This window comes from Camelina sativa, chromosome 11 (assembly GCF_030686135.1).
Source record: "Camelina sativa cultivar CO46 ecotype springtype chromosome 11, ASM3068613v1".
NCBI classification, from domain to species: domain Eukaryota; kingdom Viridiplantae; phylum Streptophyta; class Magnoliopsida; order Brassicales; family Brassicaceae; genus Camelina; species Camelina sativa.
The window spans coordinates 5,488,809-5,505,925 of NC_141890.1; the positions used below are offsets into that span (position 1 = coordinate 5,488,809).

The 17,117-nt window shown below is 39.0% G+C and overlaps 8 protein-coding genes across 9 annotated transcripts; 6 read left to right on the forward strand and 2 right to left on the reverse strand.

The window, feature by feature from the left end:
* Positions 1–239: 239 nt before the first annotated feature.
* Positions 240–2,873, forward strand: LOC147933654 (plant intracellular Ras-group-related LRR protein 7-like). The gene is made up of 3 exons (XM_087474618.1): positions 240–588; positions 692–861; positions 962–2,873. Exons 1-3 carry the CDS (start codon positions 322–324, stop codon positions 1,644–1,646), a joined length of 1,122 nt encoding a protein of 373 aa, XP_087330744.1. The 5' UTR covers positions 240–321; the 3' UTR covers positions 1,647–2,873.
* LOC147933655 (uncharacterized) lies at positions 2,196–2,842 on the reverse strand. Its single transcript, XM_087474619.1, has one exon. The coding sequence runs from the start codon at positions 2,840–2,842 to the stop codon at positions 2,309–2,311; it is 534 nt and encodes a 177-aa protein (XP_087330745.1). The 3' UTR covers positions 2,196–2,308.
* Positions 2,874–2,903: 30 nt separating the features above from the next.
* LOC147933656 (protein DECREASED SIZE EXCLUSION LIMIT 1-like) lies at positions 2,904–5,788 on the forward strand. Its single transcript, XM_087474617.1, has 13 exons — positions 2,904–3,239; positions 3,338–3,400; positions 3,490–3,561; positions 3,645–3,701; positions 3,790–3,986; positions 4,139–4,197; positions 4,310–4,403; positions 4,573–4,639; positions 4,741–4,823; positions 4,914–5,005; positions 5,104–5,210; positions 5,352–5,415; positions 5,537–5,788. The coding sequence occupies exons 1-13, from the start codon at positions 3,136–3,138 to the stop codon at positions 5,639–5,641; spliced, it is 1,164 nt and encodes a 387-aa protein (XP_087330743.1). The 5' UTR covers positions 2,904–3,135; the 3' UTR covers positions 5,642–5,788.
* A 66-nt stretch (positions 5,789–5,854) lies between these two features.
* LOC104721876 (uncharacterized) lies at positions 5,855–7,442 on the forward strand. Of its 2 annotated transcripts, XM_010439951.2 has the most exons (3): positions 5,855–5,960; positions 6,034–6,272; positions 7,094–7,442. In XM_010439951.2, the coding sequence occupies exons 2-3, from the start codon at positions 6,083–6,085 to the stop codon at positions 7,213–7,215; spliced, it is 312 nt and encodes a 103-aa protein (XP_010438253.1). In that variant the 5' UTR covers positions 5,855–5,960; positions 6,034–6,082; the 3' UTR covers positions 7,216–7,442. The 2 variants fall into 2 exon arrangements, with proteins under 2 accessions (XP_010438253.1, XP_010438252.1); XM_010439950.2 differs by having other exon boundaries at positions 5,941–6,272.
* A 1,053-nt stretch (positions 7,443–8,495) lies between these two features.
* LOC104721878 (threonine synthase 1, chloroplastic) lies at positions 8,496–10,488 on the forward strand. Its single transcript, XM_087475535.1, has one exon. It carries the CDS (start codon positions 8,688–8,690, stop codon positions 10,275–10,277), a length of 1,590 nt encoding a protein of 529 aa, XP_087331661.1. The 5' UTR covers positions 8,496–8,687; the 3' UTR covers positions 10,278–10,488.
* Positions 10,449–12,105, reverse strand: LOC104721879 (WD repeat-containing protein VIP3). Its single transcript, XM_010439955.2, has 2 exons — positions 11,767–12,105; positions 10,449–11,210 (listed from the first exon to the last, which is right to left on the reverse strand). The coding sequence occupies exons 1-2, from the start codon at positions 12,103–12,105 to the stop codon at positions 10,584–10,586; spliced, it is 966 nt and encodes a 321-aa protein (XP_010438257.1). The 3' UTR covers positions 10,449–10,583.
* A 90-nt stretch (positions 12,106–12,195) lies between these two features.
* LOC104721880 (pre-mRNA cleavage factor Im 25 kDa subunit 1) lies at positions 12,196–14,126 on the forward strand. The gene is made up of 7 exons (XM_010439956.3): positions 12,196–12,693; positions 12,799–12,844; positions 12,957–13,050; positions 13,136–13,209; positions 13,282–13,368; positions 13,467–13,577; positions 13,708–14,126. Exons 1-7 carry the CDS (start codon positions 12,509–12,511, stop codon positions 13,777–13,779), a joined length of 669 nt encoding a protein of 222 aa, XP_010438258.1. The 5' UTR covers positions 12,196–12,508; the 3' UTR covers positions 13,780–14,126.
* Positions 14,127–14,422: 296 nt separating this feature from the next.
* On the forward strand, positions 14,423–17,104 carry LOC104721881 (mitogen-activated protein kinase kinase 2). Its single transcript, XM_010439957.3, has 8 exons — positions 14,423–14,625; positions 14,750–14,834; positions 15,120–15,254; positions 15,643–15,867; positions 15,958–16,140; positions 16,234–16,457; positions 16,542–16,587; positions 16,726–17,104. The coding sequence occupies exons 1-8, from the start codon at positions 14,549–14,551 to the stop codon at positions 16,840–16,842; spliced, it is 1,092 nt and encodes a 363-aa protein (XP_010438259.1). The 5' UTR covers positions 14,423–14,548; the 3' UTR covers positions 16,843–17,104.
* Positions 17,105–17,117: the final 13 nt, after the last annotated feature.

Sequence of the window (17,117 nt, forward strand, 5' to 3'; positions counted from 1 at the left end):
GTGATTTGCGGGTAGCTGAACATATTAATGATCAGGTGTTAAGAAAAAACTCGGCAACGCATGACTCTCTCTCCTTAATCAGCTAATCACCTTTCTTTTTTTTACTGAATTACAAAATCATTAACTTTCCGAAAAATATTCATTTCCTTGAAATTTCCCACTAGAGTTTTATCATCCATACATCTCTTTAAGCCTCTTTTGTCTCTACATATATGTGTTGCCATCATAATCAGAAAAAGAATCACTCATTTCACCATTTGTCATCTTCTTCCTCCATAATATACTCATATATAAACCTACAAAACACATTTATAAACCATCATGATATGCGAAGATGCATATCAGTATCAGCAATTGCATGGACAAAAGGATCACATGATGACAATGATGATGGTGGACTTGAGGACATCACCACCATCATCACCCATTTCACCTTCTTCTTCACCAAAGTCACCATCATACAATGAAGACGATGAAGAGAGACTAGAGGTTATGAATTTGAGTGGCATGGCATTACAGTCTCTCCCAAATCCTTCCCTCAATTTGGCAAATATTTGCAAGCTTGATCTCTCCAACAATCATATCAAGGTTACATACTACACTCATTGACTTCACATGTGTGTCTACATATACAGATAACTATATGTTTCTAATGTTCTGTTTTGGGGTTTGTGTCTTTACATGATAACAGAAAATACCAGAATCTCTAACAGCGAGATTACTCAACTTGATAGCATTAGATATTCACTCAAACCAGATCAAAGCTCTTCCAAACTCCATTGGTTGTCTCTCTAAGCTCAAGATCCTTAATGTCTCCGGCAACTTTCTTGTTTCCCTCCCCAAAACTATTCAAAATTGCAGGTTCACACATCAAACATTGACTAAAAACTCAAATCTGAACCACACCATCATATATGATGATGATGATGATGATGACTGATTCCTCTGTTTTATTTCCCAGGTCACTCGAAGAGCTAAACGCCAATTTCAACGAGCTGGTTAGATTACCAGACAACATAGGGTTAGAACTAACCAATCTGAGGAAGCTCTGTGTCAACTCAAACAAGCTCATTATCCTGCCAAACTCCATTACCTACCTCACTTCCCTGCGTATCCTCGATGCTCGTCTTAATTGCCTTATGATCCTCCCTGAGGACCTCGAGAACCTCATCAACCTCGAGATCCTCAATGTAAGTCAGAACTTCCAGTATCTTTCTGCTCTTCCATCTTCTATTGGTCTTCTCCTGAACCTCCTCGAGCTGGATATCAGCTACAACAGGATAACAGTGTTGCCTGAGTCCATTGGATGCATGAGGCGGCTGAGGAAGCTGAGTGCCGAGGGAAACCCGCTCGTTTCCCCACCCATTGAGGTTGTGGAGCAGAGCTTGCAGGCGGTGAGAGAGTATCTGAGCCAGAAGATGAATGGTAAATTGGTGAACATGGCAGCAAAGAAGAAGACATGGGGATTCCGTAAATTGGTCAAGTATGGAACATTCAATGGCAGATCAAGGGCTTGGGCCAGGGAAGAGAGAGAAGGGCTCATCATGCCCGAGTACCGCCCCATTGATATCCTAGCTTCGACCAAGTTTCCTGTAATGTGCTCACCTCGACGTCTCTTTTCCCCAAGAACCTATTTCAGCAGATAAATACAACGCACACAGTAACCACAATTTTGCAGATCTTTCGACCATTTACTTTTAATTCATCACTAAATGTATAAAGAATATGTAAATACGCCGCATTCAGATTTCATAACTTCTTATTGTAAATCATGTACTAAAGATTATAAACAACAATTTTGACCCCCAATAACTAAGTCTCTCCTTCCATATCTATTCTCATGCCTTCATCATACTTTGAGACTTTAGTGAAAGTTCAAGATCTATGCTGGTAACGACCGTAAGAGATACAACACAACACCAGTTTCAGTTTCAGGACAATTCATTCCAAGAAATTTTTTGACCGGCTTCCACAATCAAGAACTCTCTATCAATAGTTTAAAAGAATCATGCATCAAAGTTTACACCACAAAAATTGATCTTTTGACACAAGAAACAGAGTTTAAGGAAGCTGCACCTTTGCAGGCCTTGACAAACCCTTATTCAACACCTGAAGCAACAAACCCAACTTAAAAAATCTCTACTTTATTGGTTGTGTTGAATAAGATTGAGAAATCAAAGCAATGCAGCTTCAGATTACTAAAATTCATATCTGAATTTATCATTATCAAACAAGAAACACATAAACTTAAACTAAAGATCCAATATTCCAATTACATAACAAAAAAGTGAAAAGCAATCTAAACCCTCTAACGGAGATAGCCAGGGATCTTAATGCGAATGAAGAGCATACTCATAACATAAGCAATCACAATAGACGAGATCCCAGCAGTAGCATAAGATGATTTAACACTCTTAGCTCGATTCTTATCCAATGCCAGATCCATCATTATGATCCCAATCCCACCGAGCACGAACATGAACCCCGAGGATAGACCTTCTATGATGTATTGCCCATTGACCCGACCCGGCATGAACACGACGGGTCGTACTGACCCGGTGATGGGATCCTGGGTTGATCCGATACCTGGTGGCTCGACGATCACGTCGTAGATGAATCCAGAGATGACGAGGAAGTAAGTTAGGAGAATCAGTGAGAATACAGTCATCGGCGATGGGAGTGTGAAGGATGGGAGCTTGAGACGAAGACGTGGCGGACGGAGGAAGGAGAATGGGATGATACGGAGAATGTGGAAGATCGGATCGATTGACGATTCATCAGATGTTGTTGTTCCGGCGCCGGAGCCGGTGGTTAGGTTTTGTGAATCGGATCTCGGAGCCATTTGAATCGGATTCTTCAGAACTCAGCTCTTCACTCTCCCTTCCTTTTTTTTGTCTTGAAGAAGCAGTTTGAGAGTTTGTTGGTTTGTTTGGAAACTTGGATATTTTTATCCGTCAAATGGATTGTTTTACCGTTTCATTAAAGTAAGCTAGAACGTTATGCCGTTTTTTAAGATAACGAAGTTTAACATTAAACGACACGGAGTTTTAAAGGCTTTCTCTTTCTTGGTGTTGGTTTCTTCTCTATTACAATTTACAAGGTTTTTTTTGGTTCTGTGTTGAAGTTACGACGGAGATGAGCAAGAGACCACCGCCTGATCCGGTGGCGGTGCTTAGAGGGCACCGTCACTCGGTTATGGACGTTTCGTTCCATCCATCAAAATCTCTGCTTTTCACTGGGTATATTTAGTCTTCTCCCACTTGAGCTCAATTCTCGAGTCATGTGTTGTTTTTTATTTTTAATGATTTGGTGCAAAATTGAAGCTTTGTTTCTCCAGTTCAGCTGATGGAGAGTTGAGGGTTTGGGATACACTTCAGCATCGTGCAGTTTCTTCTGCTTGGTTTGTATTTTTGCTTTTCAAGTTCATTGTTTTGTCATAATGAACTATCCCTCCTGGTTATAGCTCATTGTTCTGTTTCTGATTTGTAGTGCACATAGTAGAGCACATGGGGTTTTAGCTGTAGCAGCTAGTCCCTGGTTAGGAGAGAACAAGATTATCAGGTAAATGGAAGCAATAATGCTTTTATACTCAATCGTCATCTATTTCCGGAAAACCTGAAACTAGTTACTGTTATGGTTTATAGCCAAGGCAGAGACGGAACTGTTAAGTGTTGGGATATTGAAGATGGTGGTCTATCAAGGTGGATATGAGTCTCTCCCTTTTTCAACTGTTTATGCATTCTGTTGCTATTGAACTATAACCAATGATTCTCGTCAAATGCTTTGCAGAGACCCATTACTTATACTCAATACAAGCGCCTATCATTTTTGCAACTTCTCTCTTGTTAAGAAGCCTACGACTTCTCTTATTAAAGATGCTGGAGTTCAGTCAGAAGATTCTAATGAGCCGGATGCTGGAGACACACGTGATGTTCAATCTACAGATGAAAGTGAAAGATCTGTTGATGACTCTGGTCTGCTTCAGGGTATGTTTTACTTAGGTTGGCTGGAAATTCTTTGTTCCTGATACTGGTTTCGGTTTGAACTGATGCCATACAGATTGTCACTGAAAATGTACAATCGTTGGTCTCCATTAATTTGAACACCTTAAGATTTGCCACGAATTTGACAATAACAGGTCGAGATCATGCCGAAGGTACCACTTATGTAGCAGTAGCAGGGCAGCAACCTTCTGAGGTATCTAGAAAATCATATAGTTTGTTGTATTGGATAACATCCCCATATAATTCTTTCTTCTCGCTTTCTTGGTTTCCTGTTTTCATTCTTCTGACTTGGTTCATCCGTAAAGGTAGAGATATGGGATCTGAATACGGGAGACAAGATCATACAACTTCCTCAAGCCAGCCCTGACAATTCCCCTAATGATTCTACGAAAGCAAGAGGTACAAGCTCATCTTGTTCTTTCTATGAGATCTTTCATAATTCCATTTCTTGTTAAAATTGATGTTTTCCCCCGTCAATAATATCGTGAAAACTAGCATGCATTGATCAGTTCACCTTTGAACTTTGCTTAAAATGCTCTCATTAAGGTGGTAAATTGGTCATCTGTAGGAATGTGTATGGCTGTTCAATTATTTTGCCCTCCTGAATCACAGGGTTTCTTACATGTCTTAGCTGGGTATGCTCTCTTTCCAAAGCTGTTAATTAATCAAGAAAGACAATGCCCTAGATTTTTATACTTTGTTTTTATTATGGGTGGTGTATACCAAACTTATGCAGTTATGAGGATGGTTCCACGCTGCTTTGGGATATACGTAATGCTATGATTCCTTTAACAAGTGTGAAGTTTCATTCAGAGCCAGGTCTTGTTCCCATCCTCTATTTTCGATTTTTTTCTTAAATTGTTGTTCCTGCTTTTTTTTTTCACTTTATTTATTGTCTTCTTCATGCAGTTTTGAGTCTTAGTGTGGCATCATCATGTGATGGAGGTATCTCAGCAGGGGCAGATGACAAAATTGTGATGTATAATCTCAACCATTCCACTGTAAGTTTGACATCTGCCAGAGAGGATGCACTTGTGTGATCACTATAAAGCTATAGTCTGATACCGATTCCATGAATGTTGTTGTTATATGTGTAAAGGGTTCTTGTACAATGAGGAAAGAGATTACTTTGGAAAGGCCTGGTGTATCGGGCACCTCAATCCGACCCGATGGGAAAATTGCAGCCACGGCTGGTTGGGACCACAGGTTAGCATTGAATCAGTTGTTATTATCAAGATTTGGCCTCCAAAACACCTTCCGTTGATCTTTCAACTAGTTTTAACTTTTAACTATAATGAGTAAGGACTAAAAGCTCTTCTCCTGTTTGGTACATATATTTGGAAACAGAGTAAGGGTCTATAATTACCGCAAAGGAAATGCTCTAGCTATACTAAAGTACCACCGAGCAACGGTATGTGAATATTTCTCAGTCTCAGACTTTGTATATTAGTATTATTACTCTCTTATCAACTGGTGCAACAGTTAAGAGAGTCTGAATATCGTATTTGATGCTTTCATGTGTTTGTTTGCAGTGCAACGCGGTATCATACTCGCCTGACTGTGAGCTGATGGCGTCTGCATCTGATGATGCAACTGTTGCTCTCTGGAAACTCTATCCTCCCCAAAAATCTCTTTGATCTCTGTCTGTCATCAAGAGAACAAACAAATGAATGAATAATAGAGAGTAGAGTATATTCTGTTTTGTTTTGGTGTTTATTCTGATTTGTTACAAAACTCGCACGTTCTGCCGTTTTTGTTTTATGAGAAAAGGAAAAATCAAACAACGCGTAGTTTGGTGTATCTAGATAATAAATAGATCCGGCAGTGTACCGTACGTTGAGTAGATTTCACGACAGAAAAAAAAAAATTAAATTGCACCAAACTGATCCCGTCACCGTCGCAACAAGAGAGACTCATCAACATCTCTGAAGAAAGACCTAAAAGCAAACACAAACAGTAATGATTTCGTTTTTTTTTTTTTTTTTCTCGAGCTCTGGATCTTCTGCAATAGAATCTGCTCTTCTTCTAGATCGTTTCGATCCCATTGATCTTTGATCCGGGACCGTGAGCTGTGTAAAATGGCGTACGTGGACCATGCGTTCTCGATAACGGACGAGGACATAATGATTGAGAGTTCATACACCGTCAATAACCGACCGCCGGTTAAGGAGATCGCACTCGCGGTTGCTCTGCTCGTGTTCGGAACCCTAGGAATTGTCTCCGGTTTCTTTATGGCGTATAATCGAGTTGGCGGTGATCGAGGCCACGGTGCGATTTCTCTTTATCCATTCTTACTAATTCCCCCATTTGCAATCCATTTCGTCATTCTCTTGGTTCCTTAAAGCTTATCTGATCCAGTGTAGGTGTGTAGAAATGGAAAATTCGTGAGATTCTGGAGGACTTGTTGATGTTAAGTTTGAGTGAGATTTAGAAAGCTAAAATTTGATTGTTTAGGAAATATTTTGATTTGAAAAAGAAAGTTACAGAAGAATTTCTAGGTTATTACTTATTATTAAGCTTATAACATAGATTGTTGCGAGTGCTCTTGTGAGCTACTATGGTATCTAATTTCGTTTCACTTTTGGCCTTTTTGATCTCTGTGTTTGGATGAATACACACAAGTCTTATTGAAGCTTTCTTAAGGGATTTCATACTTAGAATTTGTATTGTTTAGTAAACTTCCGGGAGAACTCGTTTAGTAAGCTTCTCTTATCTGCGAGATTAAAAGGGACATATATTCATTGAAGTCCACACAAAAACTCTGATTGATTTTTCTCTAACAGACATGTTTAAACTCTGGATTCTAACATGGACATGAGATTTGGCTCCCAAACTAGTTAGGTTGCTCTTCTTCCACTTGGTTGCATTTCACACTAAATGTGATAGCAAAGTATCTGCATCGTCCTTAAACTTGATTTCATTTGATTTGCTATGTTATTAGTATTGCCAGAACTAGTACGTTCTCATCATTGCATCAATGACCTATCATCATTCTTAGTTGTTTCATATGTGATTTGGGCATTGATCTAAAAGTAATGACAATCCATTCTCTCTGTTTGTTTCTTTTTTTTTTTTGATGGTGGAAACAGGGATTTTCTTCATCGTCCTGGGGTGTCTTCTATTCATCCCAGGGTTTTACTATACGCGGATCGCGTATTACGCTTACAAAGGATACAAAGGTTTCTCCTTCTCAAACATACCGCCTGTTTAGTATTATCCCCCTTTTGAATCTCTCCTCCTATGTATAGAGATGTTTTTCATTGCTTGTAAGCAAATGAATTGACTTGTTTTCTCCCTTGTGTAGTCTTTTATAGGAGTTGAGTTGAGTCCCTTCTTGCCTTCACGCTCCTTTTGTTAAATAAATTTGAGTCTGTGACAGTTTTTAGTCAGATTTATTACATACATATCTATATATAAAATCAGATGTAAGTTGTTCAATTTCCCTCAATATTCATCTGGATGCAGTATTTTACTATCATGGTGAAAAGGGTTCAATCCGAGTCTTTATAATAAATCTTGCCAAATTCACACATTTACTGTTTTAGTCGTCCAAAATTCAGATATACTAGTAGAGTTACAATCTATACTAGTATAGTGTTCTTTCAAAAACGTGATTCTGGTGTAAAAATTTATGTGTTCCACTTTATTGTTTTGTTTGGGGTCAAATGCAACCACTACCTTTGTCTTTCTGTGGTCAAACATGCATCTTATGTTTTATCAGCTAAAAAAACAAACGTGATAAAATATAAAGAATCAAAAGAATCAATTGCCGCTATATACGGAAAGGGATCCCAGATATTTTTGGGCCCAAAAGATCTCTACGCCACATTATATAGATAGACCTAAAAGTTTAAACAGAATCGCCCGGTTTAAAACATTTCCGGTTTACTTTGATATATTATAATCCCAAGGAAAAATGTATTATTCAAGACCACAAATCCCAACTTTAAAAATGTATTGCCAACTACATGAAGTATATGTATTCCATAACCATATATACCAACTATATGATGATATGTGCTCAACATCACAACCATCTTATTCTGGTACATCGTACATCAGAATTCGGTGTTGACCAGTATTGACCGGCGTTGACCATGTTGACCAATAAAAATATGCTATTTTTTTTTGTTTTTAATATTAGAAACCAAAAAAAAATTAATTGAATTATTTAGGAATCATTTATAGTGTTTTATAATTTTAAACATAGATGGATCCAAAATAAGATATATTGTATATATATTCCATTAATTTAGTTTTATAATAGTTATCTTTTTCAATTTCAAAACTTTACTAAAATGATTCCTAAACTATAAATGATTCCTAAATAATTCAATTATTTTTTTTGTTTCTAATATTAAAAACAAAAAAAAATTGCATATTTTTATTGGTCAACATTGGTTAATGTCGGTCAATACTGGTCAATATCGAATTCTGATGAACAGTGTACTGGAATAAAATGGTTGTGATGTTGAGCACATGTCTATCATATAGTTGCAATACTGTCTAGTTGGTAATACATTAAAAAGTTGGGATGTGTGGCCTGAACAATACTTTTGTGTAGCTGAGTATTTTTTTCCTAATCCCAAATTAATCTGAATTTGTATGTGTCTCTCTACTCAAAATCCTCAGCCGCATCTCAGTTCTCATTTCTCTCTTTCTATCTCTTCAAAAAATTAAAAAATGGCTTCCTCTTGTCTCTTCAACGCCTCTGTATCTTCACTAAACCCTAAACAAGACTCCATCCGCCGCCATCACCACCATCGCTCACCCTCCTTCCTCCGTTACCGCCCCGTTGTCGTCTCCTGTACCGCCGATGGAAACAACAACAAATCCCCGATCGAGACAGTCGTCGTTAAGCCTCACCGTACCGAAGATAACATTCGAGACGAGGCTCGTCGTAACCGTTCCACCGCCGTGAATCCGTTTTCAGCTAAATACGTTCCGTTCAATGCGGCTCCTGGATCCACCGAGTCTTACTCCCTCGACGAGATCGTGTACCGTAGCCGCTCCGGTGGTTTGCTTGATGTCGAGCACGATATGGAGGCTTTGAAGCGATTCGATGGCGCCTACTGGAGAGATCTCTTCGATTCGCGTGTTGGCAAAAGCACTTGGCCGTATGGATCGGGTGTATGGTCGAAGAAAGAGTGGGTTCTTCCTGAGATCGACGACGACGACATCGTTTCGGCCTTTGAAGGAAACTCGAATCTGTTCTGGGCTGAGAGGTTTGGTAAACAGTTTCTAGGGATGAACGATCTGTGGGTGAAACACTGTGGGATTAGTCATACAGGAAGTTTCAAGGATCTTGGAATGACTGTTTTGGTTAGTCAAGTTAATCGCCTGAGAAAGATGAAGCGACCTGTGGTTGGCGTTGGATGTGCTTCCACCGGAGATACCTCAGCTGCTCTATCTGCTTACTGTGCTTCCGCTGGTATCCCTTCGATTGTGTTCTTACCAGCGAACAAGATCTCTATGGCTCAGCTTGTTCAGCCGATAGCTAATGGTGCGTTTGTTTTGAGTATTGACACTGATTTTGATGGCTGTATGAAGCTGATTAGGGAGATAACTGCGGAACTGCCGATTTATCTAGCGAATTCGTTGAATAGTTTGAGGTTGGAAGGTCAGAAAACTGCAGCTATTGAGATTCTGCAGCAGTTTGATTGGCAAGTTCCTGATTGGGTCATTGTTCCTGGAGGTAATCTAGGAAACATTTATGCCTTTTACAAAGGATTCAAGATGTGTCAAGAACTGGGACTTGTCGATAGGATCCCGAGGATGGTCTGTGCACAAGCAGCTAATGCTAATCCTCTTTACTTGCACTACAAGTCTGGTTGGAAGGATTTCAAGCCCATGACTGCAAGTACCACCTTCGCCTCTGCGATTCAGATTGGTGACCCTGTTTCCATCGATAGAGCTGTGTACGCTCTCAAGAAGTGCAACGGTATTGTAGAAGAAGCCACGGAGGAGGAGCTGATGGATGCAATGGCTCAAGCGGATTCGACCGGAATGTTTATCTGTCCACATACAGGTGTAGCTCTTACTGCTCTGTTCAAGCTGAGGAACCAAGGAGTGATTGCACCGACTGATAGAACCGTGGTTGTGAGTACTGCTCATGGGTTGAAGTTTACTCAGTCTAAGATTGATTATCACTCCAATGCCATCCCTGACATGGCTTGCAGATTCTCTAACCCTCCTGTTGAAGTGAAAGCAGATTTCGGAGCTGTCATGGATGTTCTCAAGAGTTACTTAGGAAGTAATACACTTACGTCATAAGAGATAGACCTTAATCTTTAGCTGTTTCGTCTCTTCTGAAAACTTTTAGCCGTTTGTTTGTGTACTCTTCCAACCCTCCTCATCTTTCTGTTATCTTTTTATATGTTTATCAGTTTTCCAATAAGTAAGTTCTAAGGCAAAGTTTGAACCTTTTCCTATGTAAACGAGTTATAATCTAATGTTTCCGATCAAAATCTTATACCAACAAAAACCTGTTGCAATTACATTGATACAACTAGTGTTTACATAAAAACTGCGGAAACTAGATGCGTCTTGGAGAATGCATAAAAGAAAAAACAGGATTGTTCATGAGTAATCATAGAGTGATACACTCTTGTCGTCAGAGACACTAGCGAGTCTACCAGCCCGAACACCGGTTCCACCCGGAGGTCTAAACGCCACAGACCAAACCTGGTCATTGTGGTTGCTCATTGTCTGGATTGCAGCTCTCATCTTAAGATCCCATAGCCTCACAGTTCTATCGCTCGAGCCAGTTGCTATGGCTCCACCGTCTGGGCTAGCATCAACACTCAGCACCCAGCTTGTGTGCCCCGACATGGACCCCAACAGCGTTTTCCCTTCTGCATCGTGCATGTTCACATGCCCATCATCTGATCCGGAGAAGAGGACTCTTGGGTCTACAGGGGAGAACACAAGGGACCTTACAGGCATATTATGACCTTCTAGCTCGTGAAGAAGCTTTGAACGGTCAACATCAAATACACATATCGTGCCATCCATTGAACCACAAGCAAGCCGTTTCCCGTTAGGAGACCAAGCCACTGAGAGAACGAATTTCTTGCTGCTGGATTTATCAGAAGGTTTTGGTGCTTCTGGGCGTGGGATTGATAGAGTTGAGATTAATCTCCAGCTTGCAGTGTCCCAAAGCTTGACCGAGGCACTACTCCCACCTGCAACAGCAAGGATTGTACCCTAGGAACATGTAAAATACTATGTTAGCACTTAGTAGAAGAGAGCATCATTCCGAAGAGTGATGATGAAACCATGTAAGACCAGCTTAGAAGCAAATAAAAGCTCCACTGCAAACTAATCCTGAAGCTGTATGTTAAGTTATATAACTCTAGTAGTACTCTGATTGAAAAGGACTTGCCACCAACCAGCAAAGGTAAATGGCCAGAGTTATTGAAATAGATCATTGCATTAATCGTCACCAGTTTTGATAAAATTATACAATCATACCAAATCAAGAATTTCCAACAAAGCACTAATACACAATTCTTATGCTACTATGGTCATAAGATTATGAAAAATCAGAAGATGATCTAGATCTGTTTTCGACTACAGTAGATGACCCTATCTGATTCTAATTAATTCAACTAGGAGAAAGATAACTAGCAGCTAAGAAGTAAAATTTACAATAAAGGAATCGAATTCTTTAACCACAAAACAAACAAACCCAAATCCTTCAAAACCCTAAAATTTGGAGGCAATCTCATCGAGTTCTAGGGATTTATAGTAAGTTAATTACCTTAGGTTCAAACTGCATTCCCCAAACCTCAGAAGGAGGAGCTTCCAAAACAGCAATAGTAGCATTAGTATCAACATCAAAGACGCGGACAAAGCTATCGAGCGAAGAAGACGCTGCAATAACCCCAGAAGGATGCGCCGCCACAGCTGCTACTCCCAACGAGTGTCCAGTATTAGTCCACACAAGATCCAGCTCATCCGGTCGCCATAACTTCACCGTCTCGTCTAGAGATCCAGTCAGAAGCAACGCCGGTCGATCTTCAGTCGCCGGAACCCACGTCGCCGCCCAGACGGAATCTTCGTGAGCGTTCTCGATCGATTTGAGACCTGCGAGCTTCATCCTCTTTTTAGGTTTTTTTTTTCTTCTACTGTGTTTTTTCTTCAAGACCCGAATTTGAAACAGAGACTTTGATTCTCGTTTTCTAGTTAGAAAATAGAAAGTTGCGTCGTTTTAAGTAGTTTAAAACAATAGAATGCTTAAAACATCGTGCCGTATTTTTTAGGCCCATTTATATCATAAGAGAGAGGCCCATTAACTCTCTTCTTCCTCACTCTCCCGCCGGCGTCAGCTAAAATAGTACTGTTTTGCGGAGAAGAACTCTCGAGAACTGCCACGTCGCAGTGATCGGACTACGACACCTTCTTCACTCTTCTTCCTTCTTCTTCTCTCTCGCTTTTTGATTTCTCTGTTATTTTAATTTTAACCGCTAGAAGTCTTATCTTTGATTGTCCCGGGGAAAAAGATGGGTGAAGAAGCTCGAGCTTTAGATATGGAGACAAGCGAAGAGAACACGACGAGACGAAACCATACCGTTCATGACTTGATGGTTGATTTGTACCCACTAAGCAGCTACTACTTTGGTTCTCGAGACGCTCTTCGCGTCAAGGACGAGATTATCTCTGATCAAGTCACCAGATTGAAATCGAAGTAATTTATGTTTATCAGTTTTTTTTCGCTTTCGTGTGATTTTGATGATCTGGGTTCTTCTATTGTAGCTAAAATAACCTTCCTTTTTGTTTTCTTTTGTTGAAGTTATGCTGCTCATGGATTGAGGACTTGCGTTGAAGCTGTTCTTCTGGTAAAATTTACAGTTGATTGTATAATTAGGGACTTTTGAAAACTTTACTGAGAAAATTTGGTTTGAAAGGATTAATTAACTAATAGCTATCGTTGGACTTGGGACACATCAGGTTGAGTTGTTTAAGCATCCTCATGTATTGCTTCTTCAGTATAGAAACTCCATCTTTAAGCTTCCTGGTGGTCGTTTAAGACCTGGAGAATCAGGTTTGCTTTTACTGTTTTCTTACCTCTCTATGCATAGATTCTCTGTATTCAATTCTCAAATCATTCTCTGTATTAAACCTACTAGATATTCAAGGTCTGAATCGGAAATTAGCATCAAAGCTTTCAATTAATGAAAACGTGGTTGTTCGAGATTTGGAGGTAAGTGGTTTGTTCTGAATGATTGTTTCCGGATTTAAGTATGGTCTCTCTCATATCACAAGATTGTTGTAGGTAGGAGAATGCATTGGAATGTGGTGGAGACCCAACTTTGAGACTTTGATGTATCCTTTCTTGCCGCCCAATGTGAAACATCCAAAGGTTAGTTAGTTTCGTGGTAATAAAGTCTGAGACTTTTTGAAGATTTGTGTATACATACATACTTAAAAAGCTCTGCTCAATCCTCATCTCTTGTTCAGGAATGCTCAAAGCTTTTTCTTGTTAGATTACCGGTACATCAACAGTTTGTCGTCCCAAAAAACTTCAAACTCCTTGCTGTTCCGTTGTGCCAACTTCATGAAGATGAAAAGGTTTGTAGCATCTGACTTGCACTTTACCTCATTGTGAACTGCAACTAATAGGATCAGTCAAATCAAGCCGCCACTTTCTCTTGCATTGTATTTGATCCCCGTGTTATGATGTTACATTCATGCATTGCAGACTTATGGGCCGATCATATCGCAAATTCCCAAGCTGCTTTCGAAATTCTCCTTCAACATGATGGAGATATGAATAAATCTGGTGATCATTGCCTCTCTCTAGTAGCTGTTCCCACGCCATAAGATCATATCCTTTGTTGAGCCTCTGTGGCTACGATATAATGTCTATATATAGTAGGTTCATAAGAGTTTGTAGCATGTGATATATATATATATATATAGACAATGTTAAATAACATCTTGTTCTTGTTGGTTAGAGAGTAGACATGAAGGTATAGATGAGAGTGGTGTTAGATTATTTTATACGAAACAATTTTTTTTTTTCTTTTCGTGTGATTTGTTTGAAAGTATGACTGAACTTATACACGTGTAAAGCATATTTGTAATTTCTTGTTGCAGAAAAAGCTTATTATATTCAAACATGAAACCGAAAAATATCAAACGCTGCTTATTATAGTAGTGGATCAGTGCCAAATTGCCAATGATTTGCGTTTTGTTGTTGTACTGGGGAGATGAGTTTGGGAGTGCTCAAAACCGAAGCTCAAGTACTAAATAAACCGGTATGTTTCCGGTTGAAATGTGGATTTAAACATTTCGGTCAAAGAAAACCGGTGAAAACAAGTGTAAAATGGGAAAGTCGTTTAGTCAACGTCGTGAGCATGTGCTTGACTAAAGTGTTTTTAATTATGAATGGCTGCTTTTTTTTTGTCCAATTACTTGCTGAAAAGTAGATGATTATTGTGCTTAAACCTTGTAATTACTTATATAGTAATATAAAATGACTTGACTCGACTCAGTCGAGAAAGAAAACAAAAAAAAAAAAAAAAAAAAGGAAGAAGACGATGAAGAAAGGAGGATTTAGCAATAATCTCAAGCTCGCAATCCCTGTAGCTGGCGAGGAATCCATTACCAAATTCCTGTATATCTCAATCTCTTTTTCTCCATGGATCTATATTTATGGATTGATTTAGAGATGTATTTTGTTGTGTGCGGAAATGTCTCTCCTAGTGGAGGGAACTTAGGGATTTGTGTTCTCTCTGTAGGACGCAGAGCGGTACCTTTAAGGATGGAGATCTGCGTGTTAACAAAGATGGAGTTCGAATCATCTCTCAATTGGAGCCTGAAGTCGTAAGTCTCCCTCTCTCTTTTTCTGGGTACTGATTTTACTGAATTTTCGAGTTGTGTTAGTTTTGGTAACTGTGAATGAAGATTTTTTCTGAGTTTTTTTAGTTCAGGTGGAATGCGTGAAATGTAATGTGGTGTGTGGATCTGATCATTATTAGAAACTTTTTATGATCATTACTGTAGTTTTGGATTAGAGAGAACACAAGTGGACTGGCCAATTAAGCTCATGACTTCATGATTACATTTGTAATCCGTTTTGTTGCAACTGTTTTTTTTTTTTTTTTTCAGCTGTCTCCAATTAAGCCAGCTGATGATCAGCTGAGCTTGTCGGATTTGGATATGGTTAAATTCATTGGCAAAGGAAGCAGTGGTGTTGTTCAGTTGGTTCAACACAAATGGACTGGCCAATTTTTCGCCTTGAAGGTACACTCATTCGTTAACCATCCTCAGATTCTATGTATATGATTAGCTAATTTGCTCTCTCTCTCTCTTTTTGTTCTGTGTTTTGAGAATTTCAAATCTCTTTTGAATCCATTTAAAGTAATTCTGGGTCTTTTGTCTATGCTATGTGATCCATGACAAACAACTAATTTTTTTCTTTATCTAAAGCGGTGTTGTTTCTGAAATACTACAAGGTGAAATCATTGTTTACAAACTACTACATTTGTGAAGATTTTCGTTTTGTGATGTTTTCCTTTCATTTCGTGTTTATCACTGTCTATGGATGGGAAGCTGTTTCTCTGTCTTCAACTGAATCTTATTTTTTTATTGTTCTCTTTCTTCTTGCATGACTCTTATGCTATATAATTAGGTCATTCAACTAAATATCGATGAAGCAATCCGCAAGGCAATTGCACAGGAGTTGAAAATAAACCAATCGTCACAATGTCCATATCTTGTTAACTCGTACCAATCATTTTACGACAATGGCGCAATCTCACTAATTTTGGAGTACATGGACGGAGGATCTCTAGCAGACTTTCTCAAATCAGTTAAAGCCATCCCTGAGTCCTATCTTTCTGCCATCTTTAGACAAGTAAAGCAAAGCAACACAGACAATATATAATGGAAACCATACCTTCCTGTATCGGTTGATTCATGTGATTTTCTGAATCTGTTGATATAGGTGCTCCAAGGACTGATCTATCTTCATCATGATAGGCATATCATCCACCGTGACTTGAAACCATCAAATCTGTTGATCAACCACAGAGGTGAAGTCAAAATTACTGACTTTGGTGTGAGTACCGTTATGACAAACACAGCCGGTCTAGCAAACACATTTGTGGGGACTTACAATTATATGTCTGTAAGTATCTTGTTTGTCTAGTTTGAGCATTGACTAGTTTGAATCCCTTCTTAGCGGTTAAAAATTGAGAATCTTAATTTTTCCTTTCTGCAGCCAGAGAGAATTGTTGGAAACAAGTATGGTAATAAAAGTGATATATGGAGCTTGGGTTTAGTAGTGCTCGAGTGTGCAACAGGAAAGTTCCCTTATGCACCTCCGAATCAAGAGGAAACATGGACCAGTGTTTTCGAGTTGATGGAAGCCATTGTTGACCAACCGCCACCCGCTCTTCCTTCAGGAAGTTTCTCCCCTGAGTTATCTTCATTCATCTCCACATGGTAATTTCTCAAAAAAACAAAAACAGCAGCTCTTTTACGGGGATTACATACTAACTTTATATTATACACTATACTCTCTTTTAGTTTGCAGAAGGATCCGAACAGTCGAAGCTCTGCGAAGGAACTAATGGTTTGTTTTTTTCTTATAAAATCTGTTTTGCATCTTTTTAATCAAATTCAAATGTTGAATCATCATCTGGATCAAAAGTGAACTATGGTTTTCTATCCATTCAAGTGTTGAATCATCCTCTGGGTAAAAAAATTTCAGGAACATCCTTTCTTGAACAAATACGACTACTCGGGGATCAATCTTGCTTCCTACTTCACAGATGCAGGATCACCTCTTGCAACACTTGGGAATCTGTCTGGTACGTTCTCCGTTTAAACTACAGGGAGACGTGATAGTATCACCCATCTGGTTCCTATTATCATCTGAAATTTCTTGTGTTAACTTCCAATGAAAGAAATGCTCTTGTCATATATATATTAGATATATTTATATGATGTATTTTATGATGATAGATATATAAGCAAATGAGAGTGTTTTACTGAAAAATTTTTGCACTTGGAATTCATATTTTGTAATACTTTAGATTGGAATCTCTTTGGGAAATAGAAGAATAATCTGTATTCTAATATTCCGAAAATTGACCTTCATTC